The 26593-nt window shown below is 54.0% G+C and overlaps 1 protein-coding gene and 1 long non-coding RNA gene across 2 annotated transcripts in view; one reads left to right on the forward strand and one right to left on the reverse strand.

The window, feature by feature from the left end:
• The first annotated feature begins 18 nt into the window (after positions 1-18).
• NENF (neudesin neurotrophic factor) lies at positions 19-9221 on the forward strand. The gene is made up of 4 exons (XM_035010506.1): positions 19-217; positions 7103-7163; positions 7911-8014; positions 8905-9221. Exons 1-4 carry the CDS (start codon positions 41-43, stop codon positions 9079-9081), a joined length of 519 nt encoding a protein of 172 aa, XP_034866397.1. The 5' UTR covers positions 19-40; the 3' UTR covers positions 9082-9221.
• Positions 4605-26593, reverse strand: part of LOC118014313 — a 113442-nt gene continuing 91453 nt past the window's right edge. Inside the window, exon 9 of the long non-coding RNA XR_004680258.1 lies at positions 4605-4833. This is a non-coding gene — a long non-coding RNA (uncharacterized LOC118014313). The remainder of the gene's footprint in view (positions 4834-26593) is intronic.

A 26593-nucleotide genomic window follows, 5' to 3' on the forward strand; every position in this document is an offset into this window, starting at 1 on the left:
GCGCCGCCCCGGCCGCCCGGCCCTGCTCGGCGCGCGCACCATGGCGGGCCCCGCGTCGCGGCGGCGGTTGCGGCGGCTGGCAGCGCTGGCCCTGCTCCTGGCGCTGGCCCCGGGGCCGCCCGCAGCCTGGGCCGGGCAGGCGCCGCGCCCCGCCGAGCGGGGGCCCCCGGTGCGGCTCTTCACGGAGGAGGAGCTGGCCCGCTACGGCGGGGAGGAGGTGAGCGGACGGGAGGCCTCGGGGGGAGGCGCGGGCTCCGAGCTGGGCGCCAGGCCTGCGGGCTTCCTCTCTCCGGGCCGAAGGCCGCGCAGGAATCCGGGGAGTCCTCCCGAGTCGGGGCGCCCCGCTCAGCCTCGGCACCGAGCCCGCCCGCCCCGTCCCGCGCTGCCCCCTGCCTGCCGGCGAACTGCCCCTTTGAGACGCGTTTCGGCTGGTGATCCGTCCACGAACCTCGAAACTTTGGGGGGTTTAGTGTTGGAATCAGCTGGGGGCAGACACTTCTGCCTACTCTTTGGGGTGAGTGGCGAGGGAGGGAGAGAAGGAAGTAAAACCTGTGGGGCAGGCCCAGGGGTGATCCCGGCTTCCCTGCACTTTGTTTTCCTGCCCCGACTCCTCAAACCCACTTTTAGTGCCTGGGCTCTTGGCTGAGCAGGAGCTGGGGGAGAGGGCCGAGGGGGAGACCGGAGGTTAGAGACAAAGACACCCACCCACCCCCAACACACCCACATCAGTCAGTAGTCTGGAGGTGTCCAGGAAACTCCTCACATTCCCCCGTCCATTTGGGCTGCTGGGGTCCAGTGTGATGTCTGCGGAGAGTGGGAATAAGACGCTGCACGTCACGGCAGAAGGGCCATAACGGGGCCGATCTGGGAAGAGAGGGGGACAGTTTGATGGGGAAATCACCGTACCATAGCGTGTCAGCGTTGATGGGAACCGACGTCCTGCTTTTACACACGGGGGAAACTGAGGCATGCCACCAGCTAGGGGCAGAACGAGGAAGGGACCAGTGTCCTCTTGTTAAAATCCTCCAGCCTGGGATCCCTAACCCTTAGTTAGCTAGCCTTAGCTAGACTGGGTTTGAAAGGGGGGGCGGGGGTCAGAAACTTGGCCCTTAGGCAGTGATGGCTAGTTTGAATATCACTGTAAAGAGACGTTGGTTAGAAGCCTGAGTGGAAGAGAACACAGAAGGAGGGAAGACAAGGATGTGACTAGATGTTAAGGGACACATCTTTCAGGGCCGCAGGGAAGCAGATGATACAGGATCCAGGAATCGGTGCAGAAAAGAGTTAACATAACAAGCCTACTCCCTTAGAAAGGCCTGCTGGCAAGAGTGGCTGTTGGCTGATGTCTGGAATTCCAGGGTGTTCCACACTTCCCTGACGGATGAGAGTGGCTCAATCTGGGCTCTTTATACAGTGTGTTTATGTTGAACACTGCTGGGCAGAGAGGGCCTACATGGCTAGCTGCCAGTAAAAACCTTGGGCTCTGAGTCTCTAATGGGTAGAGACTCTAATGTTCTGGGCAGAAACATCGCACACGTTTTGCTGCATGTGTTGCTCGCTGGTGGAAGAGAGCTGTGTGTGACCCCTCATGGGAGAGACAGAGCACGAGGAAATCCGCCCATGGATTCCTCTAGACTCTGCCCGTGTCCTCCTCTCTTACCATCGGACTGTGAATCCTTCTGTATGGCTGTCATAAATCTGAGCTCTGAGTACAACTGTATGCTGAGTTCTGTGAGTCCTTAAAGTGAATCTTCAAACATGGGGGCAAACTTGCAGACCCCCAGCACAGAACCCAAGAGAAGAGAGAGTGCAAGGTCGAGGGTACTTGCAGCAACAGTTCCAGGGGCTGCAGGATGAGGATGGAGGAGAGACCCTTGTTTTTTTATGCTGACATTATTGATACTTAACTAAGGGAAGCAAAGAGGGAAGCTTGAGGTGGGAACAGGTTAAGGGGAGAAATGTTTTGGGTGTCTATAGGCAGAGAGAGGAAGAGAGGTAGGAGAGGGGCCGTTGAATGCCGCTGAGTAGAGCCATGCTGTGCTCCGACCCACCCTAGATGGTTCTGGTTTATGCCTGTTGTCTGGGAAGAATTACTAATAGCACCCCCTTCACTCTCAGAAGTGTCACTGTTTGTATAAGACATTATATGGTACCCTAGTTAGAGCTTTATACCTTTGGATCATGCCTGGCTACCTCTCCCTGTTCTTTGGGCAGGGAGTTCTTTGGAGTCTCATTTTTTTTTCCATCTGTAAGATGCTTTTATCAGTCAGGGGTCCACCTGAAACAGAAACAATAGGAGATAACATATTTGGTTTATGGCAAGGAATTGGTTTATGTGATCATGGGCACTGGTCAGGCAAGCCTGAAGTCCACAGAGCAGGCCAAAAACCCCTGGGCAGTAGCTGATGCCCCAGCCCACCAGTTGAATTTCTTCTTGTACAGGGAAACCTCAATTCTGTTCTTAAGGCCTTTCAACTGATGCAGTTAGGCCCACCCAGGTTATTCAGGATAATCTCCTTTATATAAAGTCAACTGATTGTAGATGTTAATCGCATCTACAGAATATCTTCATAGCAACACCCAGATACTGTAGTTGATCAAAGTTGGCATGTAAAACTGACCCAGAGGGGGGCTCTGGGTAGTTCATTTTCCTTGTACAAGCCTCAGGGAGCAGCGCCTGGTTCACCTCTATAACTCCCTAGCTGTGTAACCTTGGGCAAGTTACTTAACCTCCCCATGCCTCCTTCCTCCTAATAGTACCCACCTCATGGGGCTATGGTCGCCGTTAAATGAGTTGGTGCTTTAAAGTGGTTAGGACAGAGTTAGCGCTACATAAAAGTTTAATACATACATCTGGTCCCAGGCCCAGAAATCAGGTGGGTGTGGGGGCAGGCAGGGTGACCCTCTCTGCCCTTGGGATCCTCCAATGCAATTAAGGCAGAAAACGTATTTTCTGAGGATGGCAAAAATCGTGTTGCACTAGGAGGGTGGAGGATGACATAGAGTAGGAACTCCTGAGCTTGCCACGGCCCCCTAGGCTTCACAGTTACTCTTCGGAGATGGAATTTGTCTGCACTCAGCACCAGCTCTCCTTGGAAATCTGTGCTAAGGTGGGGAGGTGGACAGGGTGACATTTGTTTTCTGCTTTTCTAAAACTTAATGATAGTGAAGAGTTAAGACTATACTTCCTCCAGAAAGATCATTCTGGACAGAAAGAGTATACAGACAGTGAAGGCAGTGGGGTAGAGATTGGTGAATAAAGAGGTGAAACCACCCTCTCTAATCATGCAGTCGAGCGACTGTAGATGTCTGGCTATGTCAAGGAATACATTCTGCATCTTCCCCCAGTACACACACACACAATGAAAGTTCTATGAAACAATGCTTATTCTTACTATGTGTGATACACTCTGATATTTTCTATTTTCTGTTCTATTTTAAACTTTTCCTGCTTCATTAAAAAAATTGGTTAGTGGGCGCCTGGGTGGCTCAGTTGGTTGAGCAACTGTCTTCGGCTCAGGTCATGATCCTGGAGTCCCGGGATCGAGTCCCGCATCGGGCTCCCTGCTCGGCGGGGAGTCTGGTTCTCCCTCTGACCCTTCCCCTCTCATGCTCTCTGTCTCCCATTCTCTCTCTCAGATAAATAAATAAAATCTTTAAAAAAAAAATTGTTTAGTAAATCACTAAATTAATCCATGATGCATTAATAGGTTACCGATGCCAACTGCAATCAGAAACTAACCTGGCCTTAGACCCTCCGAGGGCCCCGTTATTTCTGCAGAAGAAAACATCGTAGCAGTTTCCCTCTTTGCCAGTGAGGACCTTTGGCTCTGTCCCTGGCCCCTGGTGCAAGGTCTGAGGTTGAAGGCCAGGGGCCTGCCTTCCTGCCTGCACCCAGGCTCCAGGCCTCTCCCTCCTGGCTGTGGAAGAGGCCCTCCTTCCACCACCCTGCTGCCTTGTCTTCCCTTCTGTGGTCATTCTCGTGGCACTGTCCTGGCCCCGCTTGACAATAGGCTGGGAGGATGGCCAGACGGTGAGGCAAGCCCGGACCCCGAGGAGAAAGGCCAGGTCTCATTTATGCAGATGGTTCCCATGGTTCCCGTCTATCTGGGTGCCTTTGACCCACCCCCTGTGTCTCACCTGGCGGTCCTGAGTCTTGTGGATGAATTTCCCAGGCCACCCTCGCCCTCTCCTGGTCCCAGGCAACTGCACTGTCCTCGTGCTGTGTGCCCCCTGGTGGGGCAGGCCAGGGAGTGGAATGAGCTTGGGTTAGAAGGCTCCAGGCTCCAGAGACTGCTCTAATTCCCGCTGGGACTCTGGGCAAGTCTCCTAATACCCCGGCCTGGAGAGCGGCATCTGTAAAATGAAGGTGTTGGATAATCTTCAAGGCCCTTTCAGTTTTAACTTAAAATTCCTCTAGAATCCTTATCTGTCACTTGGGAATTACATTTTTTTCTATCTTTCCTTTGGGAAGATCTCCAGTCTTCTTCCACTTGGTTATCTGATTCCTCTTTGATCTTATAACTTTCAAAATCTAGGGAAGGATCCAGGTAACTAACATTTATTTCCCCAAACTGCTAAGTGCTTCATATCTCTTGCCTTGGTTAATCCTCACAACAGCCTGGTAAAGTGGATACTTTTATTACCTTCTTATTACAGAGGAGAAAACAGGCACAGAGAGGTTAAGTAATTTGCCCAAGGCAACACAGCTTATAAGCGGTGGGTCCAACCCACGTCTGTTTGACTTGAGCACTTGTGCTTGGAACAGCCCACCATGGTGACTCCTCCTTGGGGCTCCTGGAAAAAGGCAGACCTCCTGCTGTTACTTCAGACCTGTTGTGCAGATAAAAAAAAAACAACAACAATGAAACATCCTTCCAGGTGGATGAGAGGCTGCGGGAGAACGGTGTGAAGCTGGTGATGAGCATGTGTGTTTTTATCGTGTCTCCATGGACATTTCTATTTCAGAGTCTGCATTTCTGCTCTCAAGACTTCCACTCACCCTCTGTCTGCTCAGTTGCCACACCTCTGGGGCCTGGAAACCATGGCCACTGCTCTGCTGTCCTTGGACACCCAGCTCCACAGGCCAGGAACAAGCCCCCAGCCTCACTGCCAGCACACTTGACATTTAACTGATAAGACCATTCCTCTCTGTGGAACGCCCGTAGCACCCTTCCTTGCTACCCCTTTGCTGGGACTTCCTCTTTGCCCTGACACCTTCAATGTATAGTTTCACGGGGAGATAAATATTTAACTGTTGAAGAAATTGAGGGTGTTAGTGATAAAATGCATCTGGTTGTATTTTATGTAGGTGAAGGTCCTGTTTCTAGACACAAGAAAGGAATAACATATCAAAGGAAAAGCAACAGAATGGAAAATATGACCAAATGCCATGGGTGAAATTATAACTGTTAATATATTGTTTAAGCTGAAATAATATATAACCCCACTTGATAAGCAATTGAAGTCAAGAAATAAATAATCACAGTGAAAGAAAGGCCATTAAAAAAAAAAAAAAAAACGCAGGCTGCTGGCTGATTAAACCATGCCTTTTAAAATAACCCATATCGGGGCACCTGGCTGACTCAGTAGGTAGAACACACAACTCTTGATCTCGGGGGTGAGTTCAAGCCGCACATGGGTGTAGAGATTACTTAAAAATAAAATCATTAAAATAAAATAACTCTTAGTTGAAGTGGAGCAAATGTCCACCAAGTCAGCAGAAGTTCTGGGGACTATCTGTCCGGAGCTGATAGAGAATGTAATAACCAACTGTTCACTGAGCTCCTGTGCTGGGCCCACTGTGTGCTCATGGACGCTGTGCCCTTCAGCGTGCCTGGAAGGTCAGTGGGTGTTAGCCATCTGTAATAGTTAGAGAAACTGAGGCCTGTGAAGTTATGTGACACTGAGATCCATTTCCTCGGCCAGGTCGCTTACCTTCTCTGAGCCCCAGCCCCTCTCTCTGTGAAACTTAGTCCTGAAAACTTGACCTTAAGCCCCAGGAGGGCAAGAACCTTAAGGCCCATGCCTAGCGAAGACCAAGCAGTGTGCTCTTGGAGATCCAGAGATCCCTGTGCACCCAGCTCAACGCCCCCCTTCACCCCAGCCTAGGAGCTGACTGTTGGTGTCCCCATACCCCGAGCGGGGCTGAGACAAAGGAGGCCTGGGCTTGCATGTCCCAGAACTGGAACTGTGCCAGTCGCCCCAGCCCGAGTCCACCTTGATGGAAGTTAGAAAATCCATGCCATCTGCTTTTGTGTTGTTCTCTTTGGGGGGCGGGGGGAGTAGGAATTTGAAGGTAATATTTTATCCCTACGAATATAGCCAAAAATACACTATGAGACTGACTCACTGTTAGTACTTTGGGGAAACAGCATTGCTTGTATATTTCTAGCGCTGTAAATGGTTTTTTGAAGAACTGGTTAAATTTTTAATAAAAGTGATTACGTTGTTCATACACTTTGGTCCAGGAATTCCATATATTCCATGCCTCAAGGAGATAACTCACCAAATTATAAAGTAGCTTATAAAAAGATATTCATAATCCTGCCACTTATGGTTTAAGGAATTGGAAAGAACCTAAATATCCAAAATAGAAGAAGAGCTAAACCAACAGGTACACAGTATCACTAATATAAAATATAGCCGTGTAAGTGACAACCACTTTGGTTATTTCAATACATGGGAATGTTTATACGAAATAATATTACCTGTAAGAAGCAAAATATAAAATTGATCATTTATATTGATTGCTTCCATGTAGGTACATTTACCAAGATGAAAGGAAATCTGGGTTGATTTAAATAATTCACCATTGAATTTTTATCTATGCAGATTTGCTTCAGTCCCTGGGATTTTTTTTTTTCCCACAGAAAAGTATTGCCATGGGCTTGTCATGATACTTTGTCAGCTTTCCAAAGTTTGTGAGTGGACATGACATTGGGCAGGTAGGGGCAAGCTCCTGATAGGGACGAGGGAAGGCTGCTTTGTACCTTCACCCACTGCTGTCTGCACAGCCCGTGGTGGGAAGAGATGTCACTAACTTGGGCTGGAGGAGCGGAGATCTTGGGCTCTCCCCAACAGCTTCTCTCCTGCTTTCTAGGAGGATCAGCCCATCTACATGGCAGTGAAAGGTGTGGTGTTTGATGTCACTTCTGGAAAGGGTAAGTGGCTCGGCTTTATGAATCCTTACTTCTGGGGAGCTCGGCAGCCTGAGTGGGCACTGGATGTGTGAAGAAGGGAGGGGACGCTGGCCAGGTCCTTTTCCTTCAGATTGAGTTAACAATCTTTGTCAGTGTTGTACTTCCACAGTGTTTTTCTAATTATGTCATGCTCCTGCTCAAAAACCTTCCATGGCTCCCTGCTGCCTATGGCACCAAATTCCAACTTGATGATTTATCATGGTTGAAGCAGTGAGAGGAAAAGTGTTGCTTTGCAAGGCGTTGGGATCATAGAACATGATAGAACATTTTAATGCCACTTCATGGTTTCTCTAGTGGTAATTACAGATGATATCATGGAGGTAGTTATGGTTCATTGTGTATCTGACACCAAACAAAAGATGTTGAACGGAGTAGACTTGGCTTCCACCAACATTTAAGAAGACTGAACATTCTTCCTATTTGCATTTTAAATATTTTTAAGAGATTGTTTTCATTCCGTATTTTTAAAAAATCACCTCTCAGTCCAGGATGTGTGACTTATTCCATATTCTGAATTAGTGGAACCCAGACTGATGGCAGGGGGTGGCTTATTGGGCTTCATGTCTTCACTGCTTCTGCTCTCCTTGGGCCTGGAGACTTCTTCAGCATTGGATTGGGTCTCAGAAGCCCCCTCCCCTGCCACGTACAGTCTCCTCACTGCTTCGCATGCACATACACACTCACGTCTTCTTTTTGTTGTTGTTGTAGAGTTTTATGGACGAGGAGCCCCCTACAATGCCTTAACTGGGAAGGACTCCACCAGAGGGGTGGCCAAGATGTCCCTCGATCCCGCAGACCTCACCCATGACACTGTGAGCCAGATTGAGCCTTTGTCAAAATGTCCCACCCCCCCATTGGCCATGGCCTTTCTTACCCCTAGGCAATAGCAAAGCTTCCTAATTAGCCTGTTAATGTTCCAGTCCACTCAGTGTGACCAGCTGTTTTCTTGAAATAGAGATCTTACTCTGCCACTCCTACTCAAAAACCTTCCATAACTCCCCAGTTTCCGTAGAGTCAAGTCCAAGCTCTCGTGAACTTGGTGATCAAACTCAATGATCTTCACAATTTGGCTCCAACCTGCCTTGGCAGCCCCATCCCCCTTGCAGTCTGCACCCGCCACCCCCAGCCTCATAGGTTTGCTGTTGGTCTCGGACACACACTCCCCAGGCCGCTTCAGGCGTGAACAGGGTTGAGAAGCAGAGTATCCCCATGTTCATATTTCTGTGAAAGAGAAAACAGCATTGGCAAAAGCCATTTGAGGGCCTCAGTAATCCTGATGGGGGGCTGGCAGTCACCCCAGTTGCGCTCAGATGAGTCAAACTCATAAACCACAACATTACAGAAACATTTAGGAGTCAAGGAAGAGGAAGGTGTATGAATCTATAGTGGAGGGGGGGTAGAGAGCCATGAAAGGGAGGTGGGTGCAGACTGCATAGAGTACCCCACCCTGCCCCAGGCCAGGTGTTCGCTGGAGTCTTGAATTTCTACATCAATCAAAGAGCAAATGGCTCCCCCCACCATCCCCCTACACGCAGACACACGGGGTTGGCTTTTGAAAAGTCAGTTGGTTAGTTGAGATACTTTTTTGCCAGCATTAGGGGTGTGGGGGGAGGAGGGCGGGGTGGAGAGAGTTCAGTGTGAGGCATGACTCACTCATCCCACCCCCCCCATCCCCCATGTTGCTTGGGCTTTTCTCCCCAAGACGGGCCTCACGGCCGAGGAGCTGAAATCCCTGGACAACGTCTTCACCAAAGTCTACAAAGCCAAGTATCCCATCGTGGGCTACACAGCCCGGAGGATTCTCAATGAGGACGGCAGCCCCAACCTGGACTTCAAGCCTGAAGACCAGCCCCATTTTGACACAAAAGACGAGTTTTGATGTTCCATCCCGGGGGCGGGGGTGGTGTTCCTGATTGGGGGGGGTGGCAGGGAGACCCTCAGCTGCCAAATCTCCTGCAAAATAGGCTGCCCGAGCCTCTGGGCACCCGGGCCCAAATAAAGCAGACGTTGAACCCGGAACCCTGAATGCCTGTTATTGTCCTTGGTCGAGTGTTCCGTCGCCGTGGCATCCCGCCCGCACACCAGCCAGGCTGGTAAGGATGGCGGAGCGGGCAGCCCCCTCCGGGTCACTGTTCACTCTCTGGGCAGTAGAACTACAAGTGACTGACTTCCTCTTAGATTTCTATTTTCCTGTACTTGCCAGATTTCCTGTGACCACGTTTACCTTAGAATGAGCACAAAAATGACCTTCGTATTTTCACAAGGGAAGAGTTCTTCCCCACATGCCCTCTCCCTGAAGCCCCCTCTGCTTGACGGGATGGGCAGCCTTGTGCGTGGGCTGCCCCTTCACAGTCCTGCCTTCAGTGTCCCCATCCACGAGGGGCCATCCCTAAGACGGCAGGAATGGGGAAGGTGCGCAGGAGCGGCAGGGGATGGGGAAAGGGGTGTCAGAGGGGCTGACTTGGTGTTGCCACCAGGAGAGTGACCGCGTGACTCGGCTTCAGCCCCATCAGCGGCTGGGAAGTGGTGCCAGGGGCCGTGTGGCCAGGGCCCGGCCTGGAGGTCATCCCAAGCACGGTAAAGCCCATGCAGCACACTGGACTCAGGTCGGATTTCGTAAGGATTTCATCCCCTTTGAGGGGGGATTCAGTTCCCTCTAAGGGACACTGGCCATGTGCGAAGGCATTTTTATATTTTTGGTTGTCACAGCTGTAGGATTCTACTGGTGTCTAGTGTTAAGCATCCTACAATGCACAGGACAGCCCTCCCTCCCCGGACAAAGAATTATCTGGCCCCAAAAGTCACATGTGCGGAGGTTGAGAAACCCTGCGTTAAACCCATCCTGGAAATTTTATAGTAGAGATGAATTTCTTTGACATAAAATAAATAGCAACTACTCCCAAGAGAGAATTTTTACATCAAGCAGAAGAATCTCCTAAGGTGACTATTCAAAATGCTGATTCTGGGTCCCACCCCCAGGGCTCATGGTTCTGTATTTCTAGAACATGGCCTGGGAATTGCATTTTTAGTGGGCACCCCACCCCCCTGAGGAGACTGTGATATGGATGGGCTCAGATATACTTTGAGAAATACTACCTTCTGCCTCACCCTTCACCTCAGGGAGAACCCAGCCAGAGCCTTGCTGAGGACCAGGTTTGACCTCTACCTTATTCTTTCGTGTGTCCAGACTCGAGATTCTCCTGGTGCACTCCTGGGTCCCACTCAGAAGCTGGGAGCTTGGTGGCCACCCACCCAAGAGTAAAGGGCCTGGAACTTATCAGACAGGACCCTTTGGCCTGGAATTCAGAAAGTCCTTCATGTGGCCAAGGTAGTCTGTACTGGGACATGTGGCCCCCAAACGAATGATGTGTGAGAGCATACAGATGGTTACAAGTCCTTGGAGAAATACCTGAGAGAGGACTTCTTTTACTTAACACTGCCCACTTCCCTGCATCATCAGGCAGTGAGAGAGGCAGGATTCCCTTCCTTAGAGCCTAGTCTGCAGGGTGGGAACTTTCCAGGACCACTGTTTTCCCCACTTCCCTCTCCCCCTTGATGGTCCCCCATCAAAGCATAGTTTTCCCTCAGGGCCTCGGGCTCCCCACTCCTGCCCACTTCACTGCCCCACACCCCAGCAAGGGGCTTCTCTGAATCAGAATGCCTCTCATTTAGAGATTCTGGAACAGAGCACACAGGAACCTGGGCAGCCCAAAGAGGCTCCACACAAGGTGGGCGCAGCTCAGGGAAGGGAAACCTGCTGGCCTGGGGATCAGCATCATGGCGTGTCTGCAGGACCCAAAGCGTGCTGCCCCATTTACCCCTGCTCCCCTACTCCCACACTGGCTTGTCATGTTTTCTTTGCTTTCAAGGCTTCTATCTTTACAAGACTCTGTTTTGACCCACCTCCGGGATCCCTTATAAAGTAGTACTCACCTACTTATTGCCTACTTATGAGCCTGTCTCCCCCAAACAGGAGAACCTTGAGGGCCCAGCACAGACACTCATTGACGTGGCCAACCTTGCTGGACTTTGCACTGAAAGCCCTGCATCCCAGGAAACTCATCGGTCAGGAGCAAACCTGGGGGACCAAACTGTGCCAACCACTGAGACCAGGCCTCCTCCCAGGGGAGGGGCTCCAGGCATCACGGGGAGGCCTTGTGCCAGCTTGGGACGAAGAAGGAAGAGAGGAGCTATGATTCTTTACCCAGGAGACGAGAAAGCTGAAGGAAAGGCAATGGGAGAGTGGACAGGGGTTGGGTTCTTAACCAGGCCCCATACAAATTCAAGTTCAACCTCTCAGAGCGGACACTCCACACCTGGTCTACAGTAGGTGCCCTCGCATCAGAGTGTTGTTGGTACTGACATGATTGGTTAATTCCTTTCCTAAATCTAAGTTCCTTCCACGAGGTGCAGCCCGTCCATGGCCTCTCTTAGGGGACACACAGCAATCTTGCTTCATGTTCCCTGTGCCCTGGAGTGCTGCTCACTTCCCGCCCTCTCTGTGCTCCCAGGCCTGCAGCTGACGGGATCTTCCTCCCAAGCAGGTGGCACAAACCAGCTCCCTTACATATCAGGGAAGAAGGGGCTTAAAGGCTTAAAGGCAGGAAACAGGGCCCTGAAGCAAGGAGCCCTGTTCTCCATTTAGAAAATAAGACCACCAAGTCTTGAATGTTCCAGAGGGGTGAGTGCCAGAGCTGACCAGCAGCCCAGGTCCTAGAGATGAGGTCATGCAGAGGGCATCTGGCCCACGCCCCAGCCTGACCCTGGATGGGAAGGCCTCCAGACTCAGACCCCTCCGTCCTTCTTTACACTTCTGCTTCAGGGCGGCTCCTCGCCCCATCATTAGCTTCTAGGAGAAAAGCTAAGGTCTGAATAAAGCAACCTCACCCTCTGCATTGGCTTCCTTCAAAAGACTGCTTCTCAAAGCCCCAATCTCCAAAAAGCATGGCCTGCTGGGGGCACTGTCCTTTCCTGAGGTGCTTCTGCAAGGGGCTGAAGCTGGAAATCCATGCCTAGAGCCCAGTCTCCACCAGGCAGAGAGTGTTCTGACCCCGGGGCCCTCCCCAGGGATCACTGTGATTACTAGAGACCACCTACAGGGCCCGGCTCTGAAAGATGGCAGCTTTGAGGGCACAAAGGCCTGCTTTAAACAGGCCTGAAACTGCACAGGCTTTTCCAGAGAGGCCAGGCAGGCTCCCTCCGGTCGGTGGGGAAACTGGCCAGGCAGATGTCCACCTAGGACATCACATGTAAACACCGCCTTGACAATTATTTAATACCACGATATGTTGCTCACCTTTCATGCTCCAGTTCTCAGCCTGTTGGCCCAGCACGTGTTGCGTAATCTCTCAGTGCCAAGTTCAGCGTTTTCCCCTGGGCTCCTCGGCCAAGCGAGCCGTCTACGGCATTCTAGGGCATTCCAACTGGCAAGGGGAAGGAGTGAACGTTCCCCACCCCTGGAGCAACCCTCCACCAATAGGGGCTGGAGTCTGCCGACCACTCCCATGCGCTGAGGCTCATTGTGCAGACTCCCGAGAGGGTCTCAGGTGGTGCTGAGCCCCAGCTGCACACGGTGGTGATCAGTTCAGTAATACTCCCTTGAACTGGCTGAGCGTCCCTCCCTGTGCCATTCCCCTCAGTCCCCTGAGCCTCAGCCCAAGGATCATTTCCCGAATGTGTGTCCCTGCACACAAGCCCCTACCCAGCAGGGGCACAACCCAGGGTAAGTCACAACTTGACTTCCTCAGACACCAACGTGGTCCCCTTATGCCAAACTCAGGTTTACTAGTAACATCTTACACACGTGAGCACTTTGCAGTTTACAAAGTCTCGTTCCCGTGACTACAGCTGTATAAGTCATTACCTCCAGAACTTACCCATGTGAAAAGGCTACTCCCCGTGCTCAGAGATTCGGTGGGTCAGTGACTCTGGGAGAGTGCAGCGGGGACGCTAGTCCGTCCCTGCTGTCTGGGGTCCCTGCTGTCTGGGGCCTCCGCTGGAATGATGAAGCCTCACATTTCCAGGAGGTGGAGCCGGTCATGGGCGGGGAGCTCCATTCCTCTCTGCGTGTGACTTCTCATGGCCCAGGGGCTGGGCTGGCTTCCTTTTACGACCCCTCCTCTAGTGTCAGGCAGCGTCACCTGCACTCCTCATGGCAGCCACGAAGTCCCGCCCAGGGTCAAGGCACACCAGGTCGATTTCAGAAAATATGACCCACCACAGGTCCCTTGCACATGATCTCATTAGATTCCTACAGAAGAAACTGCATCTTGTTCTCAGGTTTCCGGTGTTCAGCTTGATTGCCCGGCACCTGGCAAGTGTGCAGTACGTTGCTTTTGTCTTGTGGAGAGAGACAGGTTTTAGGGTCAGCCTGACTTGGGTAGGAGTCCCGATTTCATTGCTTACCGCCTCTATAATCCCTGACAAGTTATTTAGCTTCCCAGAGCCTCAGTTTCCCAATGTTTAAAACGAGAGCCCAGGGGCCCCTGGGTGGCTCAGTTGTTGGGTGCCTGCCTTTGGCTCAGGTCGTGATCCCAGGGTGCTGGGATCAAGCCCCGCATCGGGCTCCCTGCTCCCCGGGAAGCCTGCTTCTCCCTCTCCCACTCCCCCTGCTTGTGTTCCCTCTCTTGCTGTCTCTCTCTCTTTTTCTCTCTCTCTCTGTTGAATGAGTGAATAAAATCTTTAAAAAACAAACAAAACCCACGAGAGCCCAAATGCCCATTTCTCGAGGCTGGTGCTAGCACTGGGTATGTCGTGTTGGAATGTGCCAAGCAGATTCCTAACACCTGATGGGTGCCTACTTTATCTCTGCTTCTTCCCCTCCATTCCATTCCACCCCCACCTCAGGACTGAACCCTTCTTGGACTTCCCAGCAGGTTCACAGACGGACATGAGAAGAAATCCTCAGTTATGCGTCCAGGGTCAGGGCCACGGGCTGGGGTAGCAGTCGGGGTGACTAGCTTCAGCACACTCTCTTCCCCTCCCTGGATACTTGCCGCTCAGCCCAGAACTTCGAGCAGTGACCCAGCTCCCCTGATGGCACCTCCCTCCCACAGTTCAGGCTCTTTGGTTTCTCGGATGCCCTGGAGATTCTCCCAGAGTCCCAAGGGCTGCGGGGAAAGCTGACCACCTCCCCCGAGAGTATTGCCTGGATGGCAGTCTTGCTGCCAGAGGCCTAATATCAGGTGTGCCCAGGTGTGAGCACTGTGGTGCAGCCCGTCCCACCCACCCTACCCGATGGTTTTTGTGCCTGCCTGCCGTTCACCTCCGCTGGGGTTGGGCCCTACCTCACACTCGAGAAGTTAGGGGACTTCCGTTCCAGAAGATGCCTTACTCACAATGGCCCCTGGGCCCTTGCACATGCTGTTCCCTCTGCCTGGAATGCTCTTCCAACTAACTGCCTACTCTATTACTTCCCTTTTACCCGCATCACCTACAAAACCTTATCTTGGCTTAGATATCACCTCATCAAGGAAGCTTTCCCGGACCCCTCCCTGCCAAGATGGCACCCCGAATCGGCACTGATCCTGCTGCCCCATAACTGTGTTTTCATTTGTCTGTCTGTCTACCAGCCTGGGGCCCCACCATAACGCCCACCCCCTGACCAAGGTCTCCAGCGGAGCCTGCTGGGCATCACCTCCTCCTGGACCAACCATGCCTGAGCCTTTCCAAAGCCTTGTCATGTGGGCAACGTACAAAAATAGTAAGTGGTTCCCCTGGCAACCACCACAGCAGATGGTAACCAGCACGGACAGTCTTGGAAAGCCTTGAGGCCGGGAGGAAAAGAAAGCCCACTCCGAGTGGTAGCTATCCTGTCTGCGCCGGGCAGGGGGCCATCTGAGCTGCCTCTCCTCCCCTCTTGGCTTCCTGGAGACCACCTGCTCTGAAGCCCAAAGGGGAAAACTGGGCTGGAGGAGTTGCCCATCTGCCCACATTATGCATCTCTGCCAGTCCCTGTGTTGCTGCCCCTGTCCCCTCCCGGTGGGGTCAGTGGCTGTCCTGCCCTATCCAGATGAGGCTGCCACCAGGAACCTCAGTCTTGCTGCCAGAGGCCTCATTTCAGGGAGGGCCACTGTGCCAAGCTTGTCCCAGGCCTCACCTGGAGCGCCTGGGTCTCCGCCCAAGTCTTGGGCCCCCTGGCTCTGGGCCCTCCCCGCCCCCCTCCAGCCAGGCCCACAGCCTTGTTGGGGCCAGCCTTCCCCCACGGCTCAGTCTCGCCCCGCCTGAGCCCTGCTCCTGTCCCCGCCCAGCTCCCCTCGAGGATGAGTACGGGGCTTGGGGCTCCATGGGCTAAGGTCCAGGAGGCCCCTGGAGTGTGGGAGTCAGGGTGCCAGAGAGGAGAACGGAACAGCACTGCGGCGGGTGAGGCCAGAGGGAGCTGCAAACTGTCCGTGGGCAGCTGGGCTCTAGTAGAAGCGCCCAGAGGGAGAACCAGCAGCTGAGAGGGCGCAGGGGAGGTGGGATGTGGAATGAGCCGCTGAGGGGTCCCCAAGGGAAGCCCCAGGTTTCCAGGGGCGGGTGGTGGGTGTGGCCCTCCTGGGCACTGGCCTGGCCCATCGTGCTCTCCTCCCTGTTTGTGACAGAGCCAGCCGTTGGCTCCCCGTCTCATCCCTCCTCCTCCTGGAACAGTGACCTTGCCGCATCCTCCTGGCTGTGGACACCCCCATGCCGCAAGCCCACCCTTGGACTCGCCCCTCGCCGCTTCCCCTGCCCCCTGCCCCCTCTGCCCACTCACCCCGCTACTTCATGGGGCTGCAGGCCTCTTGCCCGGGTCCCCTGCCCTGTCGGTGACATGGCAAACGTCGCACTTGATGGGCTACGCAGGAGCCACGTGCCGCACCACTTATCTGCTACTTCACTGGGCCCTCTGGGAGGACGTGCTAACGTTCCACACGACAAACTGGGTGTCGGGAAGAACAAGTAACGGCCGGGGAAACCACACCGCCGATGCGGATGGGCCCTGGAGCCGGATTCCAACACAAGTGGGCCTTGCACCCTGGGCTCCTCCCACCCTCACTCACCCTGAGCACTGAGTCGGCCAGGGGAGGCCCACCCCAGGGCAGGTGGAGCTCAGAGGCAGCAGGCTGATCTGGTGGCAGAGACTGAAATCCTTGAGGTTCTCTTGAAAGGGACTCCTCTGGGCTAAGGATGTGTGGTACAGGGTTGGGGCACTGAGCCCCCCGGCATCACCCAGAGGGAGGCGGTGGGATCCGGGCCCACCTGCGGGAGCTCACAGCCTGACTGTGGCAGCCACAAGCCACCCCAGGCACAGAAGAGGTGAATAGTGGCCATGAGACCAGCGATGCCCACATGAAGGGCAGCTGAGCCATGGCTGGGGGCCGCTAGGGCTCATGTCTCCATATTCCTGGTGCTACTGCCCAGGGCCCTGAGGTAAGGGTTTGACCTCAGCATCGAGCAGCCTCTCACTAGCTGGATCCCAGAAATACATCTGTTCCCTTTCTGCCTGAACCCTCTCAGCCCCTCTTTCCCATTTAGTCATGACCTTCCCCTTAACCATCAGCCATAACCCTCTCTCTGGTCCTCACCACCGCATCCTGTCTCACCATACCCTTGAAACTCAGGCAGTCTCCTTTCCACAGCGTATTAATGTCACCAGATTTCACATATCCATTCACCCACCAAGCATATGCGTACTTCATGCCCACTATGTGCCCAGCACTATGCGAAGTCTTGGGCCTGGGGTAGGGTATGAAGCCAGGAAAATAAATGCAAGGACTGTCCTTGCTCTTAGGGGTCTCCAAGGAAGAGAGCGGTAGACTGAGTTGCAAAGAGGTTTCCCTAGCCCCAGGAGCTGCTGATCTGCGGGGACCCCAGCCACAGGGTCCTGAGCATGACAAGGTGGGGGCATAAGGTTGCAGAGGGATGTTGGGATTTTCATGGAAACGTCTAGCCCACCCATGACCACTTGCATGGGACGACAGTGCCTCCTGGTGGTTGCTTTGTGGAACTCTCCAGCAGCTGTTTTTGTAAAGCCCAGGGGATTAAGCTCTCCTCAAGAACTTCTATTTTTGGTTCCCAATATTTCCATAACAAAATGCTAACAGGAGCAACCAGAGGGCTTTGCAAAGGGCTCGAGCGGCACTGCTGAACTCCCGTGATCTCCAGCTATCTGCTCTCCAGGGCTCAGATCTGCTCTTTGTTCTCAGGTGCAGGCCTCTCTTCCATGGGGTTTGACCGAAGGGTCCCACGGCAGTGGCCGTCTGTTCTCTGTGTCGAGTCTGGCCTCAGAGGGAATGCTGTGTGCACATTCAGCGTGACGTGTTGGAAAGAACACTGGGTCCAGGATCAGGAGGCTTGGATGCTCGCCCCACATCAGCCGCTAATTCGCGGTGAGAAAATAATCACCATAAGAGCTGTATTTATTCAGTATTTACTGAGTCAGCCATTGCAACAGGAGCTTTATGCACGTTGATCCTCACAACACACCTCTGAGGTTGGGGCTATTATTTCCATTGTAGAGGTGAAGAAATCAAGGCACAGAGAGGTTAAGTAACTTTCCCAAGCTCACAGTGTGTGGCAGTGCGGACTCAGGCTCATGTTTCTGGAGATCCCCTATGCTCCACTGGATTATGGACCTAAAAGAATCAGAAACTAGTGGGAGGATCCACAGAGTGGTGTTTTCAGATGTTCCCCAGGTGACGGCGATGTGGAGCCGTCTTCGGAATCAATGGAGCCTTGCCTGCTCTGGCATTTGGTGAGCCCAATGCCATCGGGGGCTCAGGAGGTGAAGTTATGATGAGGGAGGGTTAGGCCCTAATCCCCATGGGTGTACAGCAGAAACCACACAGAGGGCAGAGAAGTCCTCCTGCCTGCCATCCTGTCAACCTGTCAACCTGGAAGTGGAGAGCGATTGCCTTCTACAACATTCTTCTCAGTGTTAGGCCACATATACTGCTAATTCATAGATCCACCACCCATCAGTTTATCACAACTCATCTAGAACCATTTTTTTAGAGAGACAGAGAGTGAGCGAGCACGCGAGTGGTGGGGAGGGGGCAGAAGGAGAGAGAATCTCAAGCAGACTCCCTGCTGAGTGTGGAGCCCTACCTGGGGCTCGATCTCACGACCCTGAGATCGTGACCTGAGCCAAAGTTGGATGCTTAACCGACTGAGCCACCCAGGCGCCCCATCTAGAGCCATTTTATATTTTAAGTTGATGCATTTGACAAACTCTTATTGAGACCTACTGTGTGCCAGGCACTGGCCTAGGTCCTGAGTCCGCAGTGGTGAAGGAAGCCAGCATGGCCCTGCCCTTGTGAGTCTGCTATCTAGAGGAGACAGGCAATAAACACACGATTCTAAAAAACGGAATTGCACGCCATGACACGTGCTCTGACCGGAATGACAACACACGGTGATGGAGAACAACACGGTGGCAGGGACCCTAATTAGACCGAGTGGGCTGGGAGATCCCCCTGAGGAGGTGACATTTAAACAGAGACCAGAATCGCATTTTTAGCTTATACCTTCCATTGGTAAAGGAGCTCCCCTGGGTTCACTGCGTGAGGAGCGATACAGCGCAGAGCACTTTTCTCCGAGCTCCTGGGATCCCCGTGCGGGACCGTGGGGCCGGCACTGACACGTTTTCTCTGCCGGATCGCCAGATGTCCCTCTAGAGATGAAGGAGTCTGAGCTTCCTTTTGACAGAAGATCTCAAAGCAGGGGCTGTTTGGGGGTGGGGAGGTAATGGGGCCCAGGGCCTGGCAATTCAGAAATCAGAGAGGTCCCCGGCAGCTCTGACATGCCCAGGGCAGGACTCACAATCCAGCCTGCAGGGAGGGAGCTTGGGGTCTGTGTCTGCCACCCCCCCCCAACACACACACACACGTGCATGAGAGCAGACTCCAGCTCCAGCTCACGAGTGTGCTCATCTTCTCATCTCCCTTCCGTGGTGCTGGAGCTGACACTGGGCAGACCCCTCCAGCCTTTGCCATCGGCTGCCTGTTAGACTGTGCCAGTAGGAGGCGCCAGAGGGCGCTGGAAAGCGGACGGGACACCTGCCGCCCCGTTTACCTCCTGAAGTATTTCTTCACCCCAGCAGCAACTGACTCCAGTTTGCAGTTTTCCAACACTTGGGAAACTTTGTCACCCCTCACCCACCCCAGAGACGTCAACACCGGCTGGCACGCGTCCCCGCCTCTGATGCCCGGGTCTCAACCCATGCAGGGAGCGTCCCTGTTTCCCTTTGTTGCCTCGCTCTGGGGTGGCGGTGTTTCCTGCAGTTACCACCTCCGTGACACATTTTTGGCATTCTCTGACGTTAGTGTCAGGTGGCCCAAACCATTTTCTGGCCTTTGGGGGCCTTTTGTGTCAGAGTGAACTCAGGGAAGGAGGACAAAAGCAGTTTTTTGAGCCCTGCAGGTGATAAGTAGCCGATGTCCCCTGGGAACCAAGAGCCACTTTGTCCTGGGAGAGCCCAGACCTCTGCCTCTCCGGGAGAAGGGACAGTGAGGAGAAAGGGGACAAGTACCGTCTCTAGTCCAGGCGTCTCTGGCCCACCTCACCCCACCCCTGCCTCCTTGCTGAGCTGCACCTTACCCCCCCCCCCCAGCCTGTCCACAGACAGCTCCCAGGAGACAAGGCCATGGGCTTCTCTATGGCTCACGTGTCCCTGTGAAGGTTCTGGGAAGGGGTGGTCGTTCTGGATGTCCCTCCGTGAGTGCGGTATGGCCATGCCTGAAGCCCAGGCCAGAGCAGAGGGCTCCGGAAGATCCGCTGCACAGCTAAGGCACGGCCACGCGGGCACCCGCCCCTGCAGCAGCCCCACAGGGCTGGCTGGCCAGCAAGCGTGCCCTGAAAAGGTGGACCATGCAGTTCCTGTGTTGGAAAATTCCAACGGATCATAGATGCTGATCTAGCTGAGGGCACCGAGGTGAGAGCTCTCCAGCTAGGTGGCCAAAGCGAGCAGAACCTGGCACGGGGGCGGGGGGTGGAACGGGGCAGAGCTGGGAGAGAGATGGCGGGAGACTCATTCTGGGGCCTGTGGGGGAGGGACAGGGACGTGCTGCCTCAGTTCGGCAGTTTCTGTTTCCCATTCGTGTCTTTCTTGCCAGTAATACCTCTTCCTGCAGTAACATGGCTTGTTACCAGGAAAGCCCAGGAGGTGGACCTAAGGGGAAGGTTGGCAGCAAGGCGGGGGAAGGGGAGAGGAGGCGGGGGGAGGGCAAGGGAGGGACCCAGCATATACTGAGGACCTTCCATGTGGCAGGTGTTGCTCCAGGAGCAGCTCCCATTGATGGGGGTGAATGGGGAGATACAGTTTCTCAACCCAAAGCAGCAAAGAAACACTGAAAAATATACCCTGTTGACAGAAAGACCAGGCAGGCTGTGTGGGTAAACACTCCTGAGACAATGTGGACATCCAGGCACACCTCCTCCACCAGGCCCAGCTCATGGCAGAGATGCCCCCGAAGGATCCACCCAGTCCCAGTTCAGGAAGGATGCCGCCCTGCCCAGGGGGTGTTTCTGAAGGACTGATATAAAAAGCCCTTGTGTTCGTCTGGATCTTTTTGCACCTCTTCAAAACCTTTTAAAAAAGGATTTTACTTATTTATTTGACAAACAGAGAGCACAGCAGGGGGAGCGGCAGGCAGAGGGAGAAGCAGGCTCCCCACTGAGCAGGGAGCCCGATGCGGAGCCTAATCTCCACTGTCCTCGATCCTAGTACCCTGGGATCATGACCTGAGCCGAAGGCAGACGCTTAACCAACGGAGCCACCCAAGTGCCCCTCTTCAAAATCTTTCATAGCTACCAGCTCAGTTGATTCTCAAGCATCTGGGACTCCCATCTCCCCAGCCATACAAGTCTTGAGTAAAAAAAAAAAAAAGGTCCCATGAACAGGAACTAACAGTCTTTCTTGGGCTTTGTGCCTCCCTCAGCCCCTATGTGGGGCCTCCAGGTTTCCCCTTTGGGCTTGTCCCAGGAAGCATCATGCCTGAGCTCAGGAGCTGGTCCTTCCCTCCCAGCTCCAACTTTTCTGAGGTGACATTTGCAGCAACTGCCCTCAATGTCTCCAAAGTTCAGGAAGGTGCTACATCAAGGGGTAGGGGGAAGGATGGGGTGGGTGGGAGACTGCCCATGTGGGTACTGGCTCCCACAGGCTGAGCCAGGCGGCCATGGTACATGGCACCCTTCCTTGAGGGGAGACATCCTGCTTCTGCCTGGGGCCATATGTCAGTTCGGATGCTGGTGGCCTTGGGCTCCCTGGGTCTCAGCAAGGTTCTTAGGCAAGCAGCCTTCCCTGTTGTCCCCTCAAGTGCAAGCCCCAAAGGGCCAGGCTAGAAGCTGACCTGAGTGACCAATGCCAAGTGGTTTCCCAAGTTGTCCTTCCTCCTTTCCCTCCCCAGGAATGTGCTCATCACTCTTGGCCAAGACCATCTGCCTTTTCTCTTGGGAAGAATTCTTTCTCAAAAGACACCTGTGGACTCCTGGAGGCGTCCTAGGTCCCCAGACATGTCTGAATCTCAGAGCAAATCCCTCCATGCTTCGGTTTTATTATCTTCATGTTATGGGTGGGGAAACTGAGTCCCCAAACATCAGATGACTTGCCTGAGGTCACACAGAGTCTTCAGAGCCCTAATACCATGTCAGTCCTCTGTTCTCCTCCCCACATCATGCTACACATCACCTCCCAGTTGGACAGAAGGTTGTTTTCAGGATGGCCACCTTGACTGTCCAAACCCAGCGGGTCTAACATGGTGCTTCGAGGCATCCCTGCAGGGGCTCCCACCCAGACCCTGCGTCAGAGTCACCTGCAGTGCTTCCAAAACCCAGATGCCAGGAGATCCTGATATGCTAGGTCCGGGCAAGCCCAGGCAGAGCAACCCTACGGTTGATTCTCATCATTCGAGGTCATTATGGTCTATAAAGTCTCTGACAACAGTGAATGAGCAAATTCTGAATCTTTGCCCCTGGGGGAAACATAGGGTTAGGTTCCTGTGAGCCTCTGGACACAAACTTTCCATCATCTGAATGACCTTGTTTTATGTGTGTTTCTGTCTAAAGACTCTATGTAATCCGAATGGGCGATTCATTAATGTTGAACTCACGGCCAACAGCACTATCACGCCTGCCGAAGCTCAGTGAATGCTCTTTCCTCCGTAGCATCCATCCCAGCCTTCTTGTGCTTGACCAACAAAATCACACGCGCGCGCACACACACGCACGAGTGCGCGCGCACACGCACAACTATGGCCCTACTTAGACTGTGAAAAGGACACACTTCTCACGTGGGAGCTGAAACGAGAAGGCAGAGCGTCATCTCGGGACCTCAGCTGGGAATGTCCAGAAGGCCAACTCAGATTGTCACCGCTCTGCATGGCGTCCACGCATGACCGCAAAAGAGCCCCGAGTATTGACACATTTTAGCAAGTAGGTAAATTTGCAAATGGAATCCACGAATAGGGAGGATCCATTGTGTTTGCAAAGCTCTGCCCAGCGATGTGCTCTGTCTTACGGCAACTGGCAGGGGAAGCTGGACGGAGGTGCAGAGGACAGACTGAGGGGTGAGGGGGCTGCTCGGGAGGGTTGGGAGAGCAGCCTGGGCTGGTGTCCCTAGAGGGCCTCGAAGCTGGCAGAGCAGCCACCGTGGGTTCTGGTGACTCTGCCCTCCCCTCACACCCAAATCACCACCAACCCTGGACTTACATGCCTCTGCAAGTCGGTGGCTTGGGAGTCAGAATTTGGTTTCTCCACAGAAATCACGTCTGGTGGGCTGGTCCTCAGCCCGGGTCACAGAGGCCTACCCCACCTGGTTAGACAAAGTGGTGGCACTGTGGGGGTGCAGGCCCAAGCCCCCCCCCCCAGCTCCCCACTCCCACCGCAGCCAGCCTCGTCACAGGGCTCGGGGCCCTGAAATGCAGGGGAGGGGAGGGTCCTCAAGCGTAGTCTCAGGTGGAGGGTGAGGACAGGTGTGCTGGGCGGGCAGTGGGAGAGGTCTGTCTTTTGTCAGGTGGGGTGACAGCCAGGGAAGGGGCACAGCATCTGGGTGTAGGGATGGGAAGGGGGAGTGGAGAGGCGGTCTGTGAGGACAGGCCAGGGAAGGGGCGTTCTGCAGCCACAGGCCTCCCTCCACTTGGTGCCCACTGGGTCATGGACGTCCTCTAAGGTCATGGGCCTGGGTCTGAGGGGCCCCCAGCAGCCCTGCAGACATCCCCAGGAGGGGGCTGTACAGCTGGGCCTGTGTTGGAGCTGAAGCCGAGGCCAAATCTTGTGCTGCCTTGTCAGCTCTCACCTCCAGAGCAGGACCTCGGGGAGCTGGGGCATCCTCCACCTAGAACTGACACATGACTGAACACCCCACCCCTGTCAGACCCTCTAGTTTGCCCTGTCCTCCCACTTCCCTCCCCAGGACCAGCCGAAGCGGGGATGGGGATGGGTGGGAAGAGCAGCACGTATAGCCTCCAGGGTGGGCCCCAGAAGATGCGAGGTACCAGTACACACAGAACCTTGCTCTATGTCCGAACGCAGCTCCTCTCCTACACACATTTCTTCAGTAAGGCACACCACGGCCTTCTCACGCTTAGGAATACCCCTGGGTTGACCTGACGCCTTGCTTGCCGCAAGACAGAAGAGGGTGGAGCCTGACCCAGCCTGTCCCAAAAGCAGGTTAAACAGAGTTCACAGTTAAATCTTGTTCAGGAAGCTCTGAACCCAGGGCTCCGAAGAGGGCTTGGGTCCTGGTCAGGGAGCGCTGGAGAGTAGCCTCAAGTGACTAATGGCCGATGCCGGCTCCCAGGGGCATGAGGGCCTTCCTGGCACGGAGGAGGAATGAGGCTCCGGAGTTGAGCTGGGGAAGGGGATTCCGAGACCGAGATTTGCACCCCAGGCCTTAGAAGCAGTGCCTGCCCTTCCTGAGCCTGGCCTAGGCAGGGAGCATGCATCCTGCACACCCTCTACTCTAGTTCACTGGGCTCCCAGCTATGCGTGCAGGAGGGGAGGTGGCCCTTCTGGGGAGCCCTTGCCCTGGGTTACTGCAGCTTCCAGGAGGATGACTGGGGTTGAGAACCTGTGGGGAACCGTGTCACAGGACAGCAAGCTCCTTGAACCCCTATCGCCAGAAATTTTCTTTTTTCTTTTTCTTTTTTTTTAAGATTTTATTTATTTATTTGACAGAGAGACACAGCAAGAGAGGGAACACAAGCAGGGAGAGCAGGAGAGGGAGAAGCAGGCTTCCCGCTGAGCAGGGAACCCAATGCGGGGCTCGATCCCAGGACCCTGGGACCATGACCTGAGCTGAAGGCAGACGCTTAACGACTGAGCCACCCAGGCGCCCCTGTCTTTTTTCTTTTAAGATTTATTTACTTTAGAGCTGAGAGAGAGAGAGAGAGAGAGAGAGCGCACGCGCGCACGTGTGAGCTGGGGGAGGGGCAGAGGGAAAAGGAGAATCTTCAAGCAGACTCAGTGCTGAGCGCAGAGCCCAGACTTGGGGCTCGATCTCACGACCCTGAGATCATGACCCGAGCTGAAACCAAGACTCAGACGCTTAACTGACTGAGCGACCCAAGTGCCCCATTACGATCTCTTTTTAAAGGGTTTCATGTTTACAAGCTTGAAACAGTTTATTCAGTAAAAAAAAAAAAAAAAAAAATACTAATTGATGACTGTCTTATTTCTTTTCCTCCCTCAATGTTGAGAATTAACTAGCTAAATAGATCCATTCCGGGTGCCTGGGTGGCTCAGTCGGTTAAGCGACTGCCTTCGGCTCAGGTCATGATCCTGGAGTCCCGGGATCGAGTCCCGCATCGGGCTCCCTGCTCGGCAGGGAGTCTGCTTCTCCCTCTGCCCTCTTCCCTCTCGTGCTCTCTGTCTCTCATTCTCTCTCTCTCAAATAAATAAATAAAATCTTTAAAAATAAATAAATAAATAAATAGATCCACTCCTGCCCTCTCCTCCTTCCTCCTTCTTTCTGTCCTCATTCAAACATCATTTTTTTAACATTTGCTACAGACCAGGGGCTGAGGACAAGCTGGTTCCTCCCCTAAACTGATGCCTTTGCTTGTGGGTCCCCTCTGGCTGGCTGCCCAGCTCCCCCTGTGCCCCTCACCCAACTCAACTGAAACCACCACCTCAGGGGAGTCCTGGGGGGTTGTGCCCACCCCCCTAGGTGCCATGCAGGCTGTACCCTCCTGTCAGTCAGGTAGCCCCTGTGTTTTTATCAGGCTGCTGTCTGCTTGCATTTGGAGAACGGGCTTCTGCAGCCTTGTTAGCAAACCTGCAACCTATCCTAAGCCCACAGCTTTCCTCGTGCAAATGACCTTCTTGTCCCCAGTCAGGGGCTGTGACCATGTGATCTGAGGACCGCAGCCCCCAACCCTCTGCATGCTGTGAGTTGAAGGCAGGCCCAGGGTTAGCTCAGGGCTGCGTGCGCGCAGGGAGTGCTGATGAGAATCAGATCACGAGGGTGGGGAGAGACGGGGACTGGGTGCTTCCACCCCGCCTTGGACTGGGGCGGGGGTGGTGCTGGGATCCCAGATGAAGGAAAAGAGCCCTTGCCTAGGAGTCCAAAGACATGGGTTCTGGTTCTGGCTACTACTCACCAGTATGGGGCCCCAGGGACCCTAAGCAGGTGACTCAATTTCCTTACCTGTGCAAATGGAGGTGGCACCCTCCGCCCCTACTTGTAGGCTATACTGTGGAGCTCAGTGTACTTCGAAAACTGTCAAGTTTTGCTGTTCCCCTGCAAGGCGCTGTACAGCTCTGGGCACTGTCCCCCGTGGCAGTCAGGGCCAGGGCTGTCCTGGGGCATTTAGAGCAGCTCCTGGGCTGGCGCTTCTGAACTGAGCTTTATGGGAACGGGAGAGTCACCGGCTTAGTGGTGGGTAGGGGGCCATTTGGGAGGTCACGGCCACACCCACCATCCTTGGTACCGTGTAAGCTTTTAGGGGTTTTGTTAAAAATGGAGCGGCTGTCCCTAGGCACCCCAAGATGGCTCCAGGGCCTTTGGGGACAACAGGGCTTTTCTGTTAGGTGCAACATTGGGCCTTTGGCGTCAGCCCCAGGACACAAATTTTCCTTTCCACCCTTCAAGCAACCTGCCTGCCTTCAGCCCAGGGGAAGCAGGGCAAGCTGTGGCCTGCCTCGTCCTGGACAGCTATCTGAGTGGGAGGCCCGGAAGAGGGGGAGCTTGGACCCCGAAGAGGCTCACATCAGTGGAGGGGTGGAGTACGCCTCCATCAGTGGTGGGGTGAAGAACGCCTCCATCCGTGGAGGAGGGGAGAAGGCCTCCATCAGTGGTGGGGTGGAGAATGCCTCCATCAGTGGAGGGGCGGAGAACGCCTCCATCAGTGGAGGCGGGGAGAACGCCTCTCCATCAGTGGTGAGGTAGAGAACGCCTCCATCAGTGGAGGGGTGGAGAACGCCTCCATCAGTGG

This window comes from Mirounga leonina, unplaced genomic scaffold, assembly GCF_011800145.1.
Source record: "Mirounga leonina isolate KUSES-001 unplaced genomic scaffold, KU_Mleo_1.0 Mir_154, whole genome shotgun sequence".
NCBI classification, from domain to species: domain Eukaryota; kingdom Metazoa; phylum Chordata; class Mammalia; order Carnivora; family Phocidae; genus Mirounga; species Mirounga leonina.

Coding starts and splice junctions, on each gene's coding strand:
- NENF (XM_035010506.1), top strand. CDS start 41: ATGGCGGGCCCCGCGTCGCGGCGGCGGTTGCGGCGGCTGGCAGCGCTG. Junction 218..7,102: donor CCCGCTACGGCGGGGAGGAG/GTGAGCGGACGG, acceptor CCTGCTTTCTAG/GAGGATCAGCCCATCTACAT. Junction 8,015..8,904: donor CAGACCTCACCCATGACACT/GTGAGCCAGATT, acceptor TTTCTCCCCAAG/ACGGGCCTCACGGCCGAGGA.